General features: G+C 42.7%; 1 protein-coding gene across 1 annotated transcript in view; it reads right to left on the bottom strand.

Moving 5' to 3' along the window:
• Positions 1–17,917, bottom strand: part of LOC133350491 (deleted in malignant brain tumors 1 protein-like) — a 93,704-nt gene extending 75,787 nt beyond the window's left edge. The window contains exons 1-10 of the mRNA XM_061564831.1: positions 17,845–17,917; positions 14,651–14,956; positions 14,473–14,523; positions 11,863–12,174; positions 11,655–11,705; positions 11,084–11,395; positions 10,892–10,942; positions 10,459–10,767; positions 10,256–10,306; positions 9,895–9,924 (exon numbers count right to left, since the gene is read on the bottom strand). Coding sequence (XP_061420815.1) covers positions 9,895–9,924; positions 10,256–10,306; positions 10,459–10,767; positions 10,892–10,942; positions 11,084–11,395; positions 11,655–11,705; positions 11,863–12,174; positions 14,473–14,523; positions 14,651–14,956; positions 17,845–17,902 — 1,531 coding nt within the window. The 5' untranslated portion in view covers positions 17,903–17,917. The remainder of the gene's footprint in view (positions 1–9,894; positions 9,925–10,255; positions 10,307–10,458; positions 10,768–10,891; positions 10,943–11,083; positions 11,396–11,654; positions 11,706–11,862; positions 12,175–14,472; positions 14,524–14,650; positions 14,957–17,844) is intronic.
• Positions 17,918–22,478: the final 4,561 nt, after the last annotated feature.

Genomic DNA, 22,478 nt, shown 5'->3' on the forward strand with positions numbered 1-22,478 from the left:
TATAATAATTATAATCATAGCTCGGATGCACTTTTAACGCAAAAACAAGTGGACAATGGGGATAAATAGCTCGGTACAAAATGTGAAAAAGCCCATTTCTCCCTTCCCATGTACGCAAGTTACTTTATTACGTGCTGCATTATGTCAAGGAACTAGCATCTGGTTTACTGTACGATATACATGCAGCAGATTATACAGCCCAATAAGGTGCACGTTTGGTACTAACAAAACAGCATGGCAACCCATGACACGTAACGTTTTTCGTGATGCACATTTTAAACGGTAAAGACTAAAAACTAGTCGAATGATAGACAGTGCCACATTCCACCCACCACAAGCTCAACGTCAACATAAATTACCGCAATCGGCTTCTTTTTGTTAAGAGGAAGCCCTACAAAAATCTTACCTACCGCAATACCAGCACCCTAACACCACCGCCTTTCTTTCCACCAACGATAGTGGCTAGTAGGGAACCTGTTCTCTTATAGCGGTTTGTGTCGACCTCGTTATACGGGAATTGGCTTCTAAGCGAGTGGCCTGCGATTGACTCGTGCAACTCTCGCGCGCGCAATTAGTCCTGCAGAGAAGAGGCACGCGGTCTGATTGCAGTCACTTCATATGCATTGTCTTCATTTGCGCAGGTGTGAAAGCTTTGTTCAACATCAATCAACGCCTAATTCCTCGTGAGTCGGAATGTATCGCGTGGTCTGATTGTATTTCATGAACGTTTATTACATGGACATGCAGGCTTTGTTCTAAAATAAAACTACAGAAATTCCGTCCAGATGTAATCCTAAAATAAGCACGTGGTCTGAAATACGTTTGATGTTTATAATGACAGAGATGATGTCTTTAGAATAGGTTCTTTCAGCCTTAATGAGGACGTGGTCTGACCTATTTTATGGTGGTTGCTGGAGAATTATACTGGTAGGAACCATCTGGTTCCACCAGCCCACAGGGGATTATTGTGTCCGTCCGTCCGTCGTCAATCCAAAAATGGGAGGGGTGGGACATGGTGGAGAGGGGAGGGTGGGGAGGGGCTGGGTGGGGAGGGTGGGGCTGGGTGGGGAGGGGCCGGTCACCCCGTGGTGTCCTTATAAAACTCAACGTTTAACCTACTCACGCCGGCTTGTGCATATTTGCGGAATACACCACGCCGCCGTTGACCGTGGCCATTGACCGAGCAACCCAACGTTCCTACCAGCTCCCTCCGCAGGAATGTGTTAATCTTCTTCCTTAAAAGTCCGGCATACAGACGTATTCACTCACGTTGTATTTATGCTTTATTTCAGCTCGTGGCATCCACGGAACGTGATCTTGTAGCACAGTTTGGTGCAATGTCAACTTCTCTACCTGTCCAGTTAATGCCTTTCCTCCTCCCGGAGGCCAATGTCTTCTCTCTCTCCTCCAATATTCCTTCTGCTGCACTCACTTTGAGTGAATCGTGAACATCTTTAGCCTCACTTATCCTATATATCGGCTCTTATTAAAATGCAAACCTTAAAATGTCCTTTGAGCTCCTCCACTGCTTTACCACTATAACTGCTACACTGCTTTACCACTAAACCTGCTACACTGCTTTACCACTATACCTGCTACACTGCTTTACCACTTTACCTGCTACACTGCTTTACCACTATACCTGCTACACTGCTTTACCACTATACCTGCTACACTGATTTACCACTATACCTGCTCCACTGCTTTACCACTATACCTGCTACACTGCTTTACCACTATACCTGCTCCACTGCTTTACCACTATACCTGCTACACTGCTTTACCACTATACCTGCTACACTGCTTTACCACTATACCTGCTACACTGCTTTACCACTATACCTCATCCACTGCTTTACCACTATACCTGCTACACTGATTTACCACTATACCTCATCCACTGCTTTACCACTATACCTGCTACACTGCTTTACCACTATACCTGCTACACTGCTTTACCACTATACCTCATCCACTGCTTTACCACTATACCTGCTACACTGCTTTACCACTATACCTGCTACACTGCTTTACCACTATACCCCCTCCACTGCTTTAGCACTATACCTGCTACACTGCTTTACCACTATACCCCCTCCACTGCTTTACCACCACACCTCCTACACTGATTTACAGTGAGGGAAAACAGTATTTGATCCCCTGCTGATTTTGTACGTTTGCCCACTGACAAAGAAATGATCAGTCTATAATTTTAATGGTAGGTTTATATGAACAGTGAGAGACAGAATAACAACAACAAAATCCAGAAAAACGCATGTCAAAAATGTTATAAATTGATTTGCATTTTAATGAAGGAAGGTGATTCTCACCCAAGATTTGACGGTACATGGCCCCGTCCATCGTCCCTTTGATGCGGTGAAGTTGTTCTGTCCCTTTAGCAGAATAACACCCCCAAAGCATAATGTTTCCACCTCCATGTTTGACGGTGGGGATGGTGTTCTTGGGGTCATAGGCGGCATTCCTCCTCCTCCAAACACGGCGAGTTGAGTTGATGCCAAACAGCTCCATTTTGGTCTCATCTGACCACAACACTTTCACCCAGTTGTCCTCTGAATCATTCAGATGTTGGCAAACTTCAGACGGGCATGTATATGTGCTTTCTTGAGCAGGTGGACCTTGCGGGCGCTGCAGGATTTCAGTCCTTCACGGCGTAGTGTGTTACCAACTGTTTTCTTGGTGACTATGGTCCCAGCTGCCTTGAGATCATTGACAAGATCCTCCCGTGTAGTTCTGGGCTGATTCCTCACCGTTCTCATGATCATTGCAACTCCACGAGGTGAGATCTTGCATGGAGCCCCAGGCCGAGGGAGATAGACAGTTCTTTTGTGTTTCTTCCATTTGCGAATAATCGCACCAACTGTTGTCACCTTCTCACCAAGCTGCTTGGCGATGGTCTTGTAGCCCATTCCAGCCTTATGCAGGTCTACAATCTTGTCCCTGACATCCTTGCAGAGCTCTTTGGTCTTGGCCATGGTGGAGAGTTTGGAATCTGATTGATTGATTGCTTCTGTGAACAGGTGTCTTTTGTACAGGTAACAAGCTGAGATTAGGAGCACTCCCTTTAAGAGTGTACTCCTAATCTCAGCTCGTTACCTGTATAAAATACACCTGGGAGCCAGAAATCTTTCTGATTGAGAGAAGGTCAAATACTTATTTCCCTAATTAAAATGCAAATACATTTATAAAATTTTTGACATGCGTTTTTCTGGATTTTTTTGAAGTTTCAATCAATGTTTATTCTGTTTTTTGTATATATGTGGGTCGATTACGTCAAGCTTGAATTGACCATGCTGTATTAATCTTTCAATAATACAATTGAAAAAAAGGATTTGTCAACAGCAGATTTTGGAGGGGGGAGTGAGGGTAGATTTGGAATCGAAATTCAAATCGATATCGTCAATTACTTAAAGAGTAATCGAATGCACAAATACGATTGGAATCGGTCTGTCCTCGGTGAATTAGTTATTGCAACCAGGGGCGGTTTCTTCATTAGGGCGATTGGGCGACGCACCACCAATGTCATTCAACCACAGTCACGCTAGCCGTCACTCTCAGCCTCTGGATATAGTCCAATCAGCGTCATGTCACGTTCTGTGGAGTACCGCCTCTTTTGGGGCGATTTCACTCCGGCTGAGAATCGCCCTGAGTGGCCCCATAGACTTACATTGAAAGATGTTTTTTTTCGAACGGGGGCGCTCCAATGCATTCTGTATGGCTCCGGGAGGGCAAGCCCTAACGTGCTTACGTCATCATACGTGCTAACGTCATCATACGTAAGCACGTTTCATCCAACAATATAATTTATCGCTACCTAGTGGAATCTTTAATAAAATAAACTTGAGTGGTTTGTTTTAATAGTTAGTATATAAACAAACACGATGTATTGTAAGAGTCACTTTATTTTTCATTAATATTAAAGAAGTGAAGTTGCCTTTACATGCTTAAGCTGTTAATTTATTCATTGCATGGGTGGACCTTATCCTTATCAATCATCCAGACATTTGCCCCCCCTGAGAGATTTTGCAGAAGCCGCCACTGATTGCAACCACGCCCGACCGATGGCCACAAGACTCTGAATCGACAACTTGCTCATTCAAAAGATCGTCATCAATCTTGATTTGAAGCTTTCGTGACTGCAGGAATCCATACTCTTTGGTTCTTTCGGTAAAGTCACGTTGGTAGAAAAAATACTATATCACAACGTTTCAGTCGCAACGCAAGCAATCGACATCAGGCGGAAAAATAATCTCTTTGCTTGCATTGCGATCGAAACGTCGTGATCTATTTTTTAAATCCTTTATAATTAAGTTCGCTTGCTTGCTTGCTTACGACCGTGTAAATATGTCGGTCGTTTTTTAACCCACTTCCTGTGATCCACTCGAGCTGGCATTTTCCACACAGACTCGTTGTGCGTGACAATTAATGTTCGTGAAAATTTTTTTCAAAATTTTACACTTTTTAGGCAAAATGTTTTTATTTTACATTTGTTCAAATAGAACTCATTCATGGCTTTGGCTGAACGTCACAGTGTAGGAGCCCAGAGCGTGACACATCCACAGGCCGTGGCGGAGTAGCGCAGTTGGTAGTGCCTTTGCTTCCCATGCCAAAGGTCGTGGGATCGATCCCCGCGTCCTCCACAGGCGAATATATTTCTTAATCCTTTATTAAATCCTTTATATTAAGTTCACTTGCTTGCGTGCTTACGACCGTGCAAATCTTTCGGTCGTTTTTTAACCCACTTCCCGTGATCCAATCGAGCTGACATTTTGTACAAAAATATTATATTTAATTACCAATTGCTTAATGGTGGCATGCAATCATCTGACCCATAGGTGGCAGCCATCTCAAGCCAGAGGACGAGAGGACTCTAGCCGCCACGCATATAAAGGATTTATAGTGAAAAACTTTGTTTTTACGGGTTATACTGGTTTTTATCTACCTACGTGACTTTACCGAAAGAACCCAAGAGTATAGATCGTCATCAGTGGACCAATGGTGCCCCACGTGGGCGCGTGACTGGGGACTTCATGAGTTTCCTGGCGACATTCACGCGTTTCATTGTTTGCTCCGTCCAGGTTCGGTGTCGCAGATGTATGAATAAATCGCAGGTTGTGTTCATGTTTTAGGCCCATATCTGTGGAGTAGGCGTCGATCAAGCATTGTCTGTCATTGCTACCGTGTTACATCGGATTGAAGGAGTGACCGGTGTGTGTGTAATGTTCGGGTCAGGACACGTATTGGATTTTAAGCTTTCGTGACTGCAGGAATCCATACTCTTTGGTTCTTTCGGTAAAGTCACTTAGGTAGAAAATAATATAAGTCACGACGTTTCGATTGCAACACAAGCAATCATCAGCAGGTGGGCACACCACAGCAAGAAAAATGTTTGCTGAAGTGGTTTTACCACCTGACGATGATTGCTTGTGTTGCAATCGAAACGTCGTGATTTATTTTATACCTACGTGACTTTAACGAACGAACCAAAGAGTACGTACTGTATTGATATCAGGAATATTACATTGCTTATTAATCAGGCATTTTATATTATAATAAAAACATTAACATGTAGTTTTTTTTTTATCTACCACGTGTTTTGTTTAAGGGATTTATGTGTGAAGTTTATATTTTTAATCGCCTTGCGTTTCATGTTGATATTTCGTTCCACGTGTTTTAGGTTTAATTGTGACTGCAGTATATAGTAGACCGTTTCGTGTTTAACTGTGTTGCGAAATACACCTCCAGCGTTTATTGTCAGACTCAACCTGGTTATCTTAATCTGACGTTTATCGATGGCACGTCTCATACTGGTCAGGAAATCCGATCATTAGGACTGCATTGCTGCGCTCCATACAAACATTTTGTTTAGTTTGCTTCGTTTTAAATTCAGATCTCCCCTTGAATTGGAGACGTAGTCTTAACGGGCTATTATCGTTTCCTTGCGGCGTCGCACTGACCGCTCGTACGAATCCTCCGCGTCGGACAACGCAGGTCGATTGGCCTTGCAGGACGGAATTTTGATGTGGAGGGAGGATATGGTTGTTCGGTGGTGGATTATGGTGCCAGATGCACTGCGGGACGAATTGGTGCGTGTACTACATGCAGAGAAGTTATTGCACCTGGTTGTGCAGAAAACCTTATTCACACTGCAAGGGGATTACTTTTGGCCGGGCACGACGGCCGAGATCGCTAAGATTATCCGTGCCTGCCCCCACTGCGCTCGACGGAAACCGCCGCAGCGAAAAGATCTTCCGCCTTTGCCGTCTTTCAGTTACACGCATTAATGAGCTGGTGGCTCTTGATGTTCTGGGCCCATTTCCACCCACTCCCCGGGGCAACAAATTCTTTGTGTGGGGTTGAAATATTTATCTCGATGGCCAATTGCATGACCGTTGCGCGATCAATTGGAATCCTCATCACCAATGCGTTTGTGAATGGATACGTTATGGACAAGGGTGCCCCAGGACCATTGCCCTTCCCGCTTGTGACCGAGGTGCTTTATAATCCCACCAAGGCAAAGAGAAACCGGTGTCAATCTCTAGGTGGAATGGGGGTTGCAATGGTCTTTCCAGTTTGCCCAGATAGTTTTTTTTGCCATGTAGGTTGAGTATGGCATAAAACAGGGTTGACAGCCCCCTTGGTTTTAAACTCTTTTAAGCAGTCCGGGGGCCCACCTCTGTACCACAGTTGAAATGGTTAATATCCTGATAACTAGGACATATCCAGAAGGCCAAGATTTGTCTGTATGGTGCCTTGGTGGACATCTAGGAGCAGGTCTGGAGACAGAGCTTAGCCTTCCTTTCACGAGTAAGATAGTGCAATCTCTCTCGTGGATCCACAGCTTGGGCGGGTGAAACAGCTTGGCGTGTACACGTTTCCCTATCCAGTGTCTCTATGTTGGACATTTCATGGTGCAGTCGTTGAGAGTTTAGGATGCAGAATGTGGAGCTGAAGACATTGGGTTCCACTGGAAAAACACCCTGGTTAGTTGATGCCACCAGGCTGGGCTCACCACCAGGTCAAGGCACCCAAGAAAGCGCTACTAAGGCCAGCCCAAACCCAAGGTGAGAGAATAAAGGTTACATTACATCCTTTTGTCAGTAATGTGTGCGAGATGGTGCGGGCGAGGGAGACAGTTACATGTATAATGGGAGGGCTCTTCAAATAGTGAGGCTCCCAATTTAAAAACTCTCACTGCCACCAGTGGGGCATGCAGTCTTCCCCCTTAAAGGGAAAGCCGTGGCAAGGTCGCATGGCCCCTCGGGTGGAGGGTGTGTGTAGGCCTCCTTTAGGCGAGGTTCATGCCACTCAGAAGGGTCCCACTGCTCTAGGTGATATCCACAGATTGAAGGATTATATAATTTCACACCAAAAACCACCATTCACCATTAAGTCACGTTGCCTTTACCACACTGCCCTTGCCACGCTCGGTGCAGGAGGCCACAACCATGAAGGTTTTGCAGCATGAAATCTGGTAAGTGGTACACCCTCGGGGAGGAAAGGGAGTGCCTCCCCAGGGAGGGCTACGCGGAATGTCCTCCCATACCAAATAACGAGGACAATGGGAGAAAGGAGAGAGACATGTTGGGGGGGTGGCCTCAGTCTGCAGCCAGGCTCGTCGGCAGAGCAGAGGGCCATGTGACACTCCCTGGAGTAGCAGTTAGGACAGCTGAGATGGTGCACGAGAGCCAGCTTGGGCCGGCTCCTGCTGCACTCCACGCCTCTGGGTCGTGCCAGCTAGCCAATTCCACCACTGGCTCGCGTCGGCTGTGAGCTAGTACTTTTTACAGACTTGAAAAAGCAGTTCAAGGTGTTTGTGGGTACACAGTAAAAATAGGTATTGAATCAAGATGGGGTATAGGAAAAGGTACCACTTTTATTTTCGATATCTGCAACGTAAGAAGTTGCAATTTGACAAGAGCCATTTCCAAAAATACTTTTAAACCTAACCCTGCCCCCACCAATGGTGCACATCATTAGCAGTTCTGAACAAGTAGCTTCAAGTGTAAAACAAAGACAGACAAACCAGGCATTAATACATTTCAGCTGTGGGGTCAACTCGTGGAACAAATTTAGGAACACTTGGGGGAGGCATTTCGGACCCAAAATGGATGGAAAGTGTTTGGGCCATTTCACAGCTAGACACTTGAATTTGTATTTCACGATCAACATTGCGTTTTGACAGTCTCGACACCACAGGATTGTGTACACAATGGATTAATGCAAAGTGTTACTTTTATACATAAAGCTGTTTGTACCAATTGGTTGCAAATGGCTTAAAAATTGCAAAGTATCAGTTAGCAAATTTAAGACTCTTCAAATTGTGCAATTAAGTGCAGAAAAGTTGTAAGTGGCATTCAAACGTTCATGTGGTGCATATTTAAGTGGTCGTCTTCGAGTGTACAGGTTAAGTAGAGGTAGATTCTGAAAAACAGCGAAGAATGGTTAGGGAACAAAAATTAAAAGGAAATCTGGGGAATGTGCAACGTGACTCGAATGCCACCTTTCATAATTTACGTGGTGATAGAATGCTCGGTATAAAAATTGCCCCCATAATTACCGACAGAGGTGACCAATCCTGCACGCCATGCATTGGCCCTAGCTTTGGCTGTATGGCAAACATTTTTTGCTCTACCATTGAAGAAAACCTTTCCATTTTTACCATGGATGTCACTTGACCCGACTTTACTATGTCGAGTCTCAGGTGAACAGGCCCATGACTGGTTGAGAAACAATGGAGCCGACAAAGTGTTCGTTTTACGTCGTCGAAATACAAGAAATTGCCAAGCTTAAAATGCAACATCTTTAAAATGCAGCCAGCATAAAGATAATTAAATTACTCATGGTCAACTTTAATGTGTGTTGTACAAAAAACACACCAGCACCCTCAAAGTTAAAAGCAAACATTGTTGTAATAAACAATTGTAATGTCAGAAAACACAATTTGGAAATTATATTTGAGATGTACATACCACTGCAAACGACACCAGCATCTTCACCATGAACGCAGTTGTGTTGCCCCCATGGCAGATGAGGACAATTTCCTAAAGAGGACTCGGATCCAATGCATGTCACATCATCCAACAAGATGGCACCAATGCCCTGACCAAAATAGGCATTCGATTGGGCAGAAAGAGCAGCTCCACAGCCGACCTTTCGGCAGACAACCTTGGCATCATTGATGTTCCACCCATCATCACAGACCGTGCCCCAGGAGCCAGCATAGAGGACCTCCACCCTGCCTTGACATGGGTTTCTTCCTCCAATCAGGCGAATTGCTGATTCTGGGAGTGATTGTTGCAAGTCAAAAGTTTCAGATATAAAATCAAATGCTATCATTCGGAATCAAACTTTCATTCCAGGATGTATCAATTACAAATTCTAAACTCACCAATCTGTTGAGATGTCGGCTGGCTTTTAGTGGGCGATGAGCTTGTTTGAGCTGCAACCAATAAAGCGAATGTTAAAACGGCGTTTGCCTTTATCCGTGACAAGGACAGTGAACCACGCACAATAAACTGTCATTGCAATGCGACCTTTTAAGACACAAATTAGCACTTGAAGTTAAAATGAAACATTTTGAGATGTACACACCACTGCAAATGACACCAGCATCTTCACCATGAACGCAGTTGTGTTGCCCCCATGGCAGATGAGGACAATTTCCTAAAGAGGACTCGGATCCAATGCATGTCACATCATCCAACAAGATGGCGCCAATGCCCTGACCAAAGTAGGCATTTGATGGGGCAGAAAGAGCAGCTCCACAGCCGACCTTTCGGCAGACAACCTGGGCATCATCGATGTTCCAGTAATCATCACAAACCGTTCCCCAGGAGCCAGCATAAAGGACCTCCACTCTGCCTTGACATGGGCCTACTCCTCCAACCAGGCGAATGGCCGTCTCTGTGAATTAAAGAAATGTACACCGAATAAATTGGCAAGCTTTAATATAGACTAATGTGAGATCATAATCGGGTTTTTCCACTTTTTCCTGCAACAAAACCGAATCCTTGTAAAAAGACTTCAGTTTATTTGGAGAAAAAAGGGGGAAACCGTATCATATGTTGGTACTGGCAAAGGTCTCATGATTTAAATGAGCCATCATGTTCATGCTTTCCTAACTTAGATGATTTGAAAAGTAATTTTTTTAAACGTAGTTATGCGTATTTAGAGAAACCTCCATTTAAAAAACGTATGAATTTGCATCTCCATTTCTTGACAAATTGATACTCACCCGGGGGTTGAGTTGTTGGCTGCCTTGTAGTGGTTGATGTACTTGTTTGAGCTGTAACCAATTAAGTTCTCACTTTAAAAATGGTATTGAATTGAGACAAGTCAAGATACTGCATTAACTTTTGTAAATAAAACAGCAAACCACCATTTCATATTAGAAAATAACATTTGGAACTATTAAAACATATTTTGAGATGTACACACCGCTGCAAATGACGCTAGCATCTTCACTGTGGCTACAGTCATGCTGTCCCCATGGGCGATGAGAACATGATCCCAGAAAGGATTCAGAACCATTGCATCCGACATCATCCAGCCAGATGGTGCCAATGCCTTGACCAAAGTAGGCATTTGATGGGGCAGAAAGAGCAGCTCCACAGCCGACCTTTCGGCAGACAACCTGGGCATCATTGATGTTCCAGTAATCATCACAGACCGTGCCCCAGGAGCCAGCATAGAGGACCTCCACTCTGCCTTGACATGGGCCTCCTCCAACCAGGCGAATCGCTGATTCTGGAGAGATGTGATTGTAAAAAGCCAATGGTTTATTATAGTAAATCACATATGCTACCATTTGGAATCAAATTTTGAATGCAGGACGTATCAATTTTACATCAATTACAAATTCGAAACTCACCAATCGGTTGAGAGGTCGGCTGGCTTGTGGTAGGTGATGAGCGTGTTTGAGCTGCAACCAATAAAGTGAATGTTAAAACGTTTTTTTTTTACCCGAGGCCCAGACAGTGCAACATAATTATCTGTTAATGTAATAAACAGTATAGACGCATGAGCACGGCATGTTTAAATAAAAAATTTGAGATGTACACACCACTGCAAATGACACCAGCATCTTCACCATGAACGCAGTTGTGTTGCCCCCATGGCAGATGAGGACAAGTTCCTAAAGAGGACTCGGATCCATTGCATGTCACATCATCCAACAAGATGGCGCCAATGCCCTGACCAAAGTAGGCATTTGATGGGGCAGAAAGAGCAGCTCCACAGCCGACCTTTCGGCAAACAACCTGGGCATCATTGATGTCCCAGTAATCATCACAGACCGTGCCCCAGGAGCCAGCATAGAGGACCTCCACCCTGCCTTGACATGGGCTTCCTCCTCCAACCAGGCGAATGGCTGTCTCTGTGGATTAAATAAATTTACATTCGTAGTGACAAATGGGTCACTACGGCACCAGTTGCCAGCTACTGACAGGGGAACTGGTAATTTAGTAGCCCTCTGCCAGCAGGGTACACTATGTTATGAAAAGGGTCCCTAGGGGAGCATTGTTCTGGTGGCTGGCAGTGGAGGGCATTTGAGGACGTAGTAGCCAGATTGGCTGGCAAGGGCAAGTGACAGGACAAAGCGAGGAGGTGGGCCATTTAAGGACAAATTTACTCACCAGGTGGTTGAGTTGTTGGCTTGCGTGTAGTAGTTGATGTACTTGTTGGAACTGCAACCCATTAAGATTGCTCGTTTTAGAAAGTGGTATTGGATTGAGTAACTAAGTCTATTGTAGAAACACTATTTCATGCAACAGAAAAACATTACAATTAAATATAAAACTAAAATTAGGACGTTGTATTAATATGTATTTATAATGTACCCACCACTGCAAATGACACCAGCATCTTCACCATGAACACAGTTGTGTTGCCCCCATGGCAGATGAGGACAATTTCCTAAAGAGGACTCGGATCCATTGCATGTCACATCATCCAACAAGATGGTGCCAATGCCCTGACCAAAGAAGGCATTTGATGGGGCAGAAAGAGCAGCTCCACAGCCGACCTTTCGGCAGACAACCAGGGCATCATTTATGTCCCAGTAATCATCACAAACCGTACCCCAGGAGCCATTATAGAGGACCTCCACTCTGCCTTGACATGGGCCAACTCCTCCAACCAGACGAATCGCCGATTCTGGAGATAAAGGGATTGTACAACGTTAATAGGTTATTATAGTACTAGCCTATCCAAGGATGTGTGTATTGCAGTTAATCTGAAATAATGACCCACTCATTATTTATGAGGGGGGGGGGGGAGCTCTGTGGAGTGACACACAGAACAGTCATTATACTGGTAGGAATGAAGTGGACCAGCCTACAACAGATTATATCGTCCGTCCGATGTCGTGTAGCAACATCGCCCCCTACTGAAAACACTTGGCATGACCCTACAAAAACCTTGACTTGAGGCTTTCCTGGCTAAACAAGTGTAACATTCCCTTGTAATTCTCTCAGATGGCTTTTAATTAAAACATTTAAATTAATGAGGCTTTCCTGGCTAAACACGTGTAACATTCCCTTACAATTCCCTGAGATAGCTTTCAATTAAAACAATTAAATAAAAAACACAGCGCCCTAAAGCCTACAGCTAGGCCTAAAGCCTAGAACTAGGCCTCAGTCTCCCTTCGTATCGTACCCGCGTGTGTGAAAGGGAGTTAATGTTTAACAATGTTACATTCCCTGATGTTTTAAAATAGAAACATTTACATTTAAAGTTTACATTAATAATTAAAACATTTAAATTATACATTAATACTTAACATTTAAATTACAAATAAACTCACAGCACCCTAAAGCCTACAGCTAGGCCTAAAGCCTAGAACTAGGCCTCAAAATCTCTCTTCGGATTGTCCGATTAGGTGTAGCAACATCGCCCCCCTACTGCAAACACTTGGCAGGACCCTACAAAAACCTTTACTCAGTGGGGCTTTCCTGGCTAAACAAGTATAATAATACATTATGTTTATATTCTTTGGTTATTCGTTCCTACCAGCCCACCCCGCAGGGTCCTGTTAGTAATAAACTACCAGGAAGTATCTGGCACCATCTAGGGGAAAAATAAATTTCAAAACTTCTAAAAATATAATATACATCCACAAGTAGCAAGCTATTGTGAAAGCCCAGCGTTCCATTTGTCCATAATCAAAATAAGGAGGCTTGAAGTCCTGGAAATCAAAAAGAGCGTTGCAGGCAAATAGTTGATCTGAAAAAGGATTCTTAAAATTGTCGGCCACCTCGCACAATATTTTAACCCCCCCCCCCCCCCGATATATATATACACACACCACACACACAATAGCGAGTAGTGTTTAGTGAATAGAGTAGTATTTACCGACTGTACTATCAACCAACTACTAACGCGACAGTAGTATTATTAACCAACTATCCAGGAGTATCTCCTGACTGTAGTATTTACCAACCATAGTATTGAGTACTAGCTGTAATAGCTATACTAACTGTATAGGAGTGTAATGGTTGTAGTAGCAGGTATACAAACTCAATAATAGGACAATTCTTGACTGCAGGAATTAATAATCTTCAGTTCTTTTGATAAAGGCAACGTAAAAAATAGTGAAATAATAAATGATGGAGAAAATAAATCATGAAACAAAAACCACTAATGTAGACTGTAGCCTGGTTCTTAACCTCAGTGAGCATATTGGCAGTCAAAAATGGGCATTAAATGCTTACTCTGTTTAATAACCATTACTACCAGTCTACATTATAGACTGCCAGTACACTCACTCCGATTAAGAACCAGGCCTAGTCTGCATTAGGGTGTTGCGTTCCATTATTTTTACAATTTTTCTATCTACGTGACTTTACCGAAAGAACCAAAAATATCATACTTTAGATGCCGTGGTGAGGTGTGCAGAGCCCCCTGGCCTCGCCTAGATTGCCCAGCCGGCCAAAGTGGCACCTTGGCAGGCTGTGGTTGGGCTACCCCCCCCCCCACTCTACAGTAATAGTATCTAAGCACTATAACATTGGCATCTCTCGACCCTACCGTAGCAAGTTCAAACATTGGGGTGGTGGGCCATTACACACTTTGAAGAAGTCACTTCAGCGTTGTGTATTTTTTTTTCGCTAAAGGAGTGCGTTGCTAGGGGCAACCACAGCTCTGCTTTGGCTGCGTATGCGTAGTTTGGCACGCGCTGAGCGGCATAAGATAATAAATAGCACTAAAGTGTCAATAACTACTTTAAAGTTAACGGATGCAAAAATGGAATAGCGCTGGCTCACCACAGGGCTTGGTGCATGGTAACTGGGCACTTTAAAAAATGTAAATCCCACGGTTCGCGAGCCAAAGCTTTTGGAAGTTTTGTCCATAGACAAAAAAAATGATGCCTATAGGTAAGATATAAGCACACATGCTATCATTTGGAACCAAACTTTCATTGCAGGACGTAGCAATTCAAAAATCTAAACTCACCAATTGGTTGAGATGTCGGCTGCCTTGTAGTGGGTGATGAGCTTACGTGAGCTGTAACCAATAAAGTGAATGTTAGCGTTTTATTTTTATCCGAGGTCTCGACAGTGCAATATATAATTAACTTCATGACACATGTGCATGTCAAGTTTAAATGAAACATATTTTGAGATGTACACACCACTGCAAATGACACCAGCATCTTCACCATGAACGCAGTTGTGTTGCCCCCATGGCAGGTGAGGACAATTTCCTAAAGAGGACTCGGATCCATTGCATGTCACATCATCCAGCCAGATGGTGCCATTGCCTTGACCAAAGTAGGCATTTGATTGGGCAGAAAGAGCAACTCCACAGCCGACCATGCGGCAGACGACCTGGGCATCATTGATGTTCCAGTAATCATCGCAGACCGTGCCCCAGGAGCCAGCATAGAGGACCTCCACCCTGCCTTGACACGAGCTTCCTCCTCCAACCAGACGAATTGCTGATTCAAGGAAAAAATGTTAATTGCATTAGAATTGCCACCTCACATCCATGAAGAATGTTCATATACGTGATAAAAATGTTGTCATTTGGTTCTCACACGTATTTAACACAGGAAATCCTTGCACATCGCGGTTTTATTTCGATTTAAAGCTTTCATGACTGCAGGGATTCATCTTCTTGGTTCTTTCGGTAAAGTCACGTAGAAGGGAAGTAATAAAATAAAAATAAAAAATAAAATAATTCTCAGTGAGAATTATTAATAAAATAATTCTCACTGAGAAGGGAAGTAAATAATAAAATAATTCTCAGTGAGAATTATTAATAAAATAATTCTCACTGAGAATTATTTTATTATGTTTTATTTTTATTATTTTATTACTTCCCTTCTACGTGACTTTACCAAAAGAACCAAGACGACGACATCGCGGTTTGTCAAAATACGCGTTTCAGCGATACAGTTTACCCAATGAGGTGTCTATTTTGGACCACAATGGTGGTGTTCCGTCTGTTTTCATCTTCGTGCCGACTAGTACTGCATCCGTTTAAAAAGGTGTGAAGGAGATCGATAACGATTAATTTACAAAATGTAAACCACGAATGTGTTTTTTTTCGTGTAATAATGTAACACAAATGGCACTTTGCATCTAGCTGCCCTTCCGTAGAAGACGTTAGTCATTCAGATGGCGAGGTGGTGACCCATGACCGTTCACGTGACACTGTTAGGAACGATCTTCAGGCCGCCAATGGGAAGAGTAATGGAGACGGGTTTTGTTTTGGAGGCGATATTGAAAAATAAAGTATCCACAAGAGACGCGGTATCTTTTAGGATAATAGCAAGGGTGGAAATCTAGGCATTAGTTAAAGATAGAGGGGGGTGGTCATTTTGAGCTTGGTAACAAACCTATTTTTGCTATGAGGTGTATTATTTGTCGAACACGGTTGAGCGACATGTAACCCTCAGCGAGTTCCGACTACATTGCCATTAATCATCAAGCCGTCTTTATTCTTTTCACCGTCTTGGTTTTACTTTTCGTTTTTGATCGCGTAAATATTAATGTGGCCAGACCATCACGAGTCATCCACATTTCAGAGGGTTACACGAGTTTACCGAAAGAACCAAAGGAGTAGACCTAATTAGGATAATCTTTTGAAATGATAAAAATAATATTTTAACCGCCGGTGGTGATTAAATTCAAGCAGCCAACAGGTTTTGCGATTTTTTTTTGCACCAAAAACGGCCAGATGTGCGTGCATGTGCAACACACATGCAAGTTATGGCAATTAACTGTAGATAACTCAACCAATAAAAGAGATCAATTGTAAGTTATCCGAATACATTAACGCCCCGCCTCTTCTCTTCACACGCAATTGGCTCACAAGTTATCCGAATACATTAACGCCCCGCCTCTTCTCTTCACACGCAATTGGCTCACAAGTGACACCACATGCATCCTTCCGTTTAGGACCGAAACAAGATTTCTCCACAATGCTGGCTGTCGCCTGATGAGGCTGGTTGTAATTACCAACGAAACTATTTAAAATAGTAAATGTGGGTTTATTTGCAATACCGGTTTGCGGAACTAGTAACACATTGTCTTGTTTACGTAACAAACCTCACGAATTCGTTGCCAGGTGGTGGGTTTAACAAAACCCATTTATATTTACATGACTGCAGGAATTCATATTCTTTGAGTGTTTCGGTAAAGTCACGTAGACTGCACGAAACAAAAAAATATATATTTACGCAATCTAACCAGAAAACATGTATACTTTTAGGGAGGTATAGAGTGTTATACTGGTAGGAACGAAGTGAACCAGCCTACAATAGATTATATCGTCTGTCCGATGCCCCCTACTGCAAACACTTGGCAGGACCCTACAAAAACCTTTAGACTCAGTGAGGCTTTCCTGGCTAAACAAGTGTAACATTCACTCATAATTCCGAGATGTTTTTAATTAAAACATTTACATTAAAAATTAACTCACAGCGGCCTAAAGCCTACAGCTAGGCCTAAAGCCTAGAACTAGGCCTCAAACTCTCCCTTCGTATCGTACCCGCCATTTAATTTTATTATAGCCATTCATTTGTTCCTAGTAGCCCACCCCGCAGGGACCTGTTTCATATTTGAGCAAGGGTCACGCAAGGAAACTTTGAACAAATGAATCCACGACAGACAGTGCATAGCCAGGCACAGGAAAGCATGGGATTGGTTGAAGACTTGGCTAAAGCGATTTGGTGGGAAACAGAAAATGAGGGGAGAGAGACCAATGGACATGATTGGTGGAAAGGATGAAGATTAGAAGGACCTCCCAGAATTTTCCAGAAGGAACGAGGAGGTTGTACAAAGGGGGTGTGACGTGTGATCAGCGCGTTTTCGCTGGGGGAGCGAGCTACCACAAGAGTATGCATCGTGTTGCATGGAACACAGTTATCAAGAAGACTCATCTGGACAGCCCTTTAATATGTAACAGAGTTGTATATTGATAAAATCTGACTAATCTTTAATATGCATACGTTTACATAACATGCATATCCTTGCAAATTGTAATCTTGTATGTTGAACTTCTTTTCGAACCGTACGTAGCCAACCGTGCAAATTGGAGGCGCAGGGGACGGAAAACAAACATCTGTTCTAAATACGTTCTTAATCTGTTGTCAAAGTGCATGTCAAAATCTGATCCGAGCATGGATCCAAGGACAAAACAGTGTTACCGCTTTCTGTAATGTTGTGAATTCTTTGTACATGGTTTTAGGATTTCTATATTTCAGCCGTAAAAAGGTATGGATTTGGGATACCTTGTCCCGTGAAATCTAGCGGCCTTATGAGTGCTGTTTAGAGCGTGAATTGCACATTCTTTCAGAGTGGTCGGATTGTATCATCATACCTTGCTGAGCCGTCACAGCCTGGATCGTGAGGACGAGGAGAAAAATGACACCAGACATGATGCCCTGGTTTTACTCGCACCTTGGTTTAAACAAAGACAAAGACCTTCCAGTGAAGCCTTCAGACTGTTGGGGCAAGCACTGTTACAGAGCACCTACAAAGTCTGACACGGCACAAGAGGGCTGATGGCCACCCCACCAGATTCTCATGAGACAGAGTCGATCGATGCAAGCCCAGAACCAGATCAGATATCAGTCACTGATGTGCGTGTCTATCTACACGATTAACAAATTCATAATTATTATTTTAGTTATTGAGAGAAGTACGTTAACTAAAAAAATCACATTCGACAAAATAGCATTTACCGTTTTCCCCCGCATAGAACCTGCAAAAATAGCTTTTTGTGTAAAACAAATCCGAGATAGCTCGCACGCATTCTTATATTTAACGTCGTTACCGCAGCTTAATTCCATCATTAATACGAAGTTTACATGTGTAATACATTCCACTATCAATTGTTAACGTTAAAATAATAAAGTGCACAAAGAAAACCAACCGGAAACGAGCATTTTTAAAACAGTTAATAAGTAGAAAAAATATACACAATAAATATTGTATATACAATAAAGAAAAAACACGTATTTGGTAGATAAGCAAGTACAGATTTAGCACTGGTAGATTGCGCACTGCACAGACACTAGCGGCACTACGGCAACGCCATTGCCTCGCCCCCAACCCCCCCACCTCTCCCGTCGCCATTAAACAAAGTGCGTCGACTTCAAACAATTGTCGTTTCATTGTACAAACAATTCGAATAATTTAAAACGCGATAATGTGCAATTTTAGTGCGAGTGGTTTATTCAGCAGCGCTTTAGTCAAAGGTAAGTGTTGCATAGGTGGATCGTCCAACAATGAAAGCATTAAAACGCTAAATATTTCTGGGATAGCCCTGCACCTCCATATACCCCGCAGGGTCTTGTTTGTATAAAAGTGGTCTACCCCACGGGTTATATGCGGGAAAATACGGTAATCGATCCAATGATAAAATGAGATTCAAACTACCATGGTTGTCATAAAGCCAGGAAACCGGAAACCACTTGGGCTATCGAAGTGTTAATTTAAAATGGCAAGAGGTAGGAGTGGGAAAAAAAATGCACACTTTTGGATATCGACATCTCAGAACAAACTATGAATGATTAACTATTGATGCCAAATGATTTGTTCGTGGCTTGAGCTTCAAGTCAGGTAGATTACCTTAAACTGCATTGAAAAGCATAAATATTCTTTTCACCATCCTCGCTTAATTTTTATGTACAATGAACACGATTGAATTTATTAAATGCTTAAATTTTACTTAGAATAGGGCTTTATGGACTGCATTGAATTCTATACCATTCACTATCATAATGTATTTGTACTGCACAGGTTGACAAGGTGTTAGCAAAGCAGTTACGGAATTTCCTGAGGAGGAAATAGTCAGACCTTTCACGTCTATACAAAGGACATTGTAAGTTGATACGAGAGAAAAGGAGTAATCACTCAAGGTAAAGGCGATAGAAATACAAGGAGGTAACAATGCCTTTCAAATTTTAAATGGTCACTCATTTCGTACACAAAATACTTCGCAAAAATAAAGTCGAGTCAAAAGACGTTCTCACCAGCCTTTGTTGCTTGTATATATATATATGTGACACACACACCAAGAGCATGAGGCACACATGGGTATTGCAAATTTAACACATTTGAAAAACTACGTTTGTTTAAAACGGTGCCACTTTGTGCCGAGGCGATTCTTTAAGGCTTTGTTGAAGTAAAAATGTAGGAAATGCCCTTCGAGTGTATAATAATTATAATCATAGCTCGGATGCACTTTTAACGCAAAAACAAGTGGACAATAGGGATAAATAGCTCGGTACAAAAATGTGAAAAAGCCCATTTCTCCCCTCCCATGTACGCAAGTTACTTCATTACGTGCTGCATTATGTCAAGGAACTAGCATCTGGTTTACTGTACGATACACATGCAGCAGATTATACAGCCCAATAAGGTGCACGTTTGGTGCCAACAAAACAGCATGGCAACCCATAACACGTAACGTTTTTCGTGATGCACATTTTAAACGGTAAAGACTAAAAACTAGATCGAATTATAGACAGTGCCACATTCCACCCACACAAGCTCAACGTCAACATAAATGACCGCAATCGGCTTCTTTTTGTTAAGAGGAAGCCCTAAAAAAATCTTACCTACCGCAATACCAGCACCCTAACACCACCGCCTTTCTTTCCAGCAACGATAGTGGCTAGCAGGGAACCTGTTCTCTTATAGCGGTTTGTGTCGACCTCGTTATACGGGAATTGGCTTCTAAGCGAGTGACCTGCGATTGACTCGTGCAATTAGTCCTGCAGAGAAGAGGCACGCGGTCTGATTGCAGTCACTTCATATGCATTGTCTTCATTTGAGCAGGCGTGAAAGCTTTGTTCAACATCAATCAACGACTAATTCCTCGTGAGCCAGAATGTATCGCGTGGTCTGATTGTATTTCATGAACGTTTATTACATGGACATGCAGGCTTTGTTTTAATAAAACTACAGAAATTTTGTCCAGATGTTATCCTAAAATAAGCACGTGGTCCGAAATTCGTTTGATGTTTATATTAACAGAGATAATGTCTTTAGAATAGGTTCTTTGAGCCTTAATGAGGACGTGGTCTGACCTAATTTATGGTGGTTGGTGTAGAATTATAATCTTCTTCCTTAAAAGTCCGACATCCAGACGTATTCACTCACGTTGTATTTACACTTTATTTCAGCTCGTGGCATCCACGGCACGCGATCTTGGGGGCCGTTATTAATCAGACAATTTATATTATAATTAAAACAGTAACATGTAATTTGTTTTAAATCTACAGCGTTTTTTTGTTTAAGACATCTATGTGTGAGGTTTATTTTATGTTTTAGATATTTTTTTATCGCCTTGCGTTTCATGTTGATATTTGGGTCCATGTGTTTTCGGTTTAATTGTGACTGCAGTATACAGTAGACCGATTCGTGTTTAACTGTGTTGCGAAATAAACTTCCAACGTTTATTGTCAGACTGAACCTGGTTATCTTAATCTGACGTTTATCGATGGCACGTCTCTTACACGGGTCAGTAAATGCGATTATTACGACTGCATTGCTGCGCTCCATACAAACATATTTTCTTTAGTTTTCGTCGTTTTAAATTCAGATCTCCCCCTGAATTGGAGACCTAGTCTTAACGGGCTAAATAAAATAAAAAACGATTGTTTTTGCTCTATTGTACTGCATTTACTGCCCAATTCCTTGTCCCGGGTACAATACAGTACTTAATTGGGCAAGGCGCAGCAATTGTCGCCCTCTACCGGGACAACTTGGCAGGGCCCTCGAGACAATGTTGTGACATTCTGAGTCGATACACCTGTTGTAATAGGCGTAGTGGTGACAACGGATCGTGCTGCATTGACCCAATTTGAGGCCAATTTGGAGCCCATTTGTATAGTTTGCAGGGTGTTTTTTGTTCTTCCAGGTCTCTGTTTTAAAACTATCAATGGTGTGTCTCGATGAGTCCTGAATTTAAGGTACTCTGCTGTCAACATTTATCTGTCCAAATGCTTTTTTCAACCCATTCTTAAAGGAGTTTCAACCCCACCATTTTGTTTTATAAGTTTTTATTATTAAAAGGAATAATTGACAGCCCGTTTTTAATCCACGCTTAGTCGGCCCACAACTGTTCAGCTACCACTCGGATCACTGGGTCTACATAGCACTGGGCTGACCGCTCACCTCCATCCAGTCTTTGGCAACCCACCGTTGAAATGCACATAAAATTTAGTTCCACGCTGCACGCACCCGATGATTACTAAACACGCCTCATCGTAGTTAATCGGATGCGACGATCTCCAGATCTGAGCTGTTCACAACCTCAGCATAACACCCGCTCGATGGCATCTTGAACGAAATGTTAACTAATTTAAATACTGTGATATTTACTCTCCAACAAACACCTGCGGCACTGAAGCAGTGATACAAGTTCCACGTTAGATTCTCGGGACACTTTTATGAATTGGCTGCGCCGGGTGGAGGAGGGTTTACGACACAGCAGGTTGACACGACGGTACCCAAACGAAACCGATTGCCAATCGTAATGTTGGTCGTGACAGCCTACGTATAAAATTGGTCACATCTACGACTACTACTACTCCCATATTAGCATACCTGTGAACCCATACGGTTTACTTGTGTTCTTGTACAGGCAAATTTAGTTTTAAGGTCCATACGGCGTACAGCCATTTCAATACGGGCAAAATAATGTTTTGGTGTATTTGTGTTTCTCCCTTGTGATGGAACTTTGTAGGATGAACGTTGACATTTATAATGGTACGGAATGACCAAAAAGGTCTGAATTGGTCTGTAATAATCTTAACTTAAAGATTTCGTGACTGTAGGAATTCATATTCTTGGGTCTTTCGGTAAAGTCACGTAGATATGTCACATATACGACCCTTGACTTCGTAGTTTTTTGTTATTAAATCCTTTATATAAAGTTCGCTTGCTTGCTTAGGACCGTGCAAATCTTTCGGTCGTTTTTTAACCCACTTCCCGTGATCCAAT

The sequence above is a fragment of the Lethenteron reissneri genome, chromosome 34 (genome assembly GCF_015708825.2).
Source record: "Lethenteron reissneri isolate LAM-NWPU_2019-01 chromosome 34, ASM1570882v1, whole genome shotgun sequence".
NCBI lineage: Eukaryota > Metazoa > Chordata > Hyperoartia > Petromyzontiformes > Petromyzontidae > Lethenteron > Lethenteron reissneri.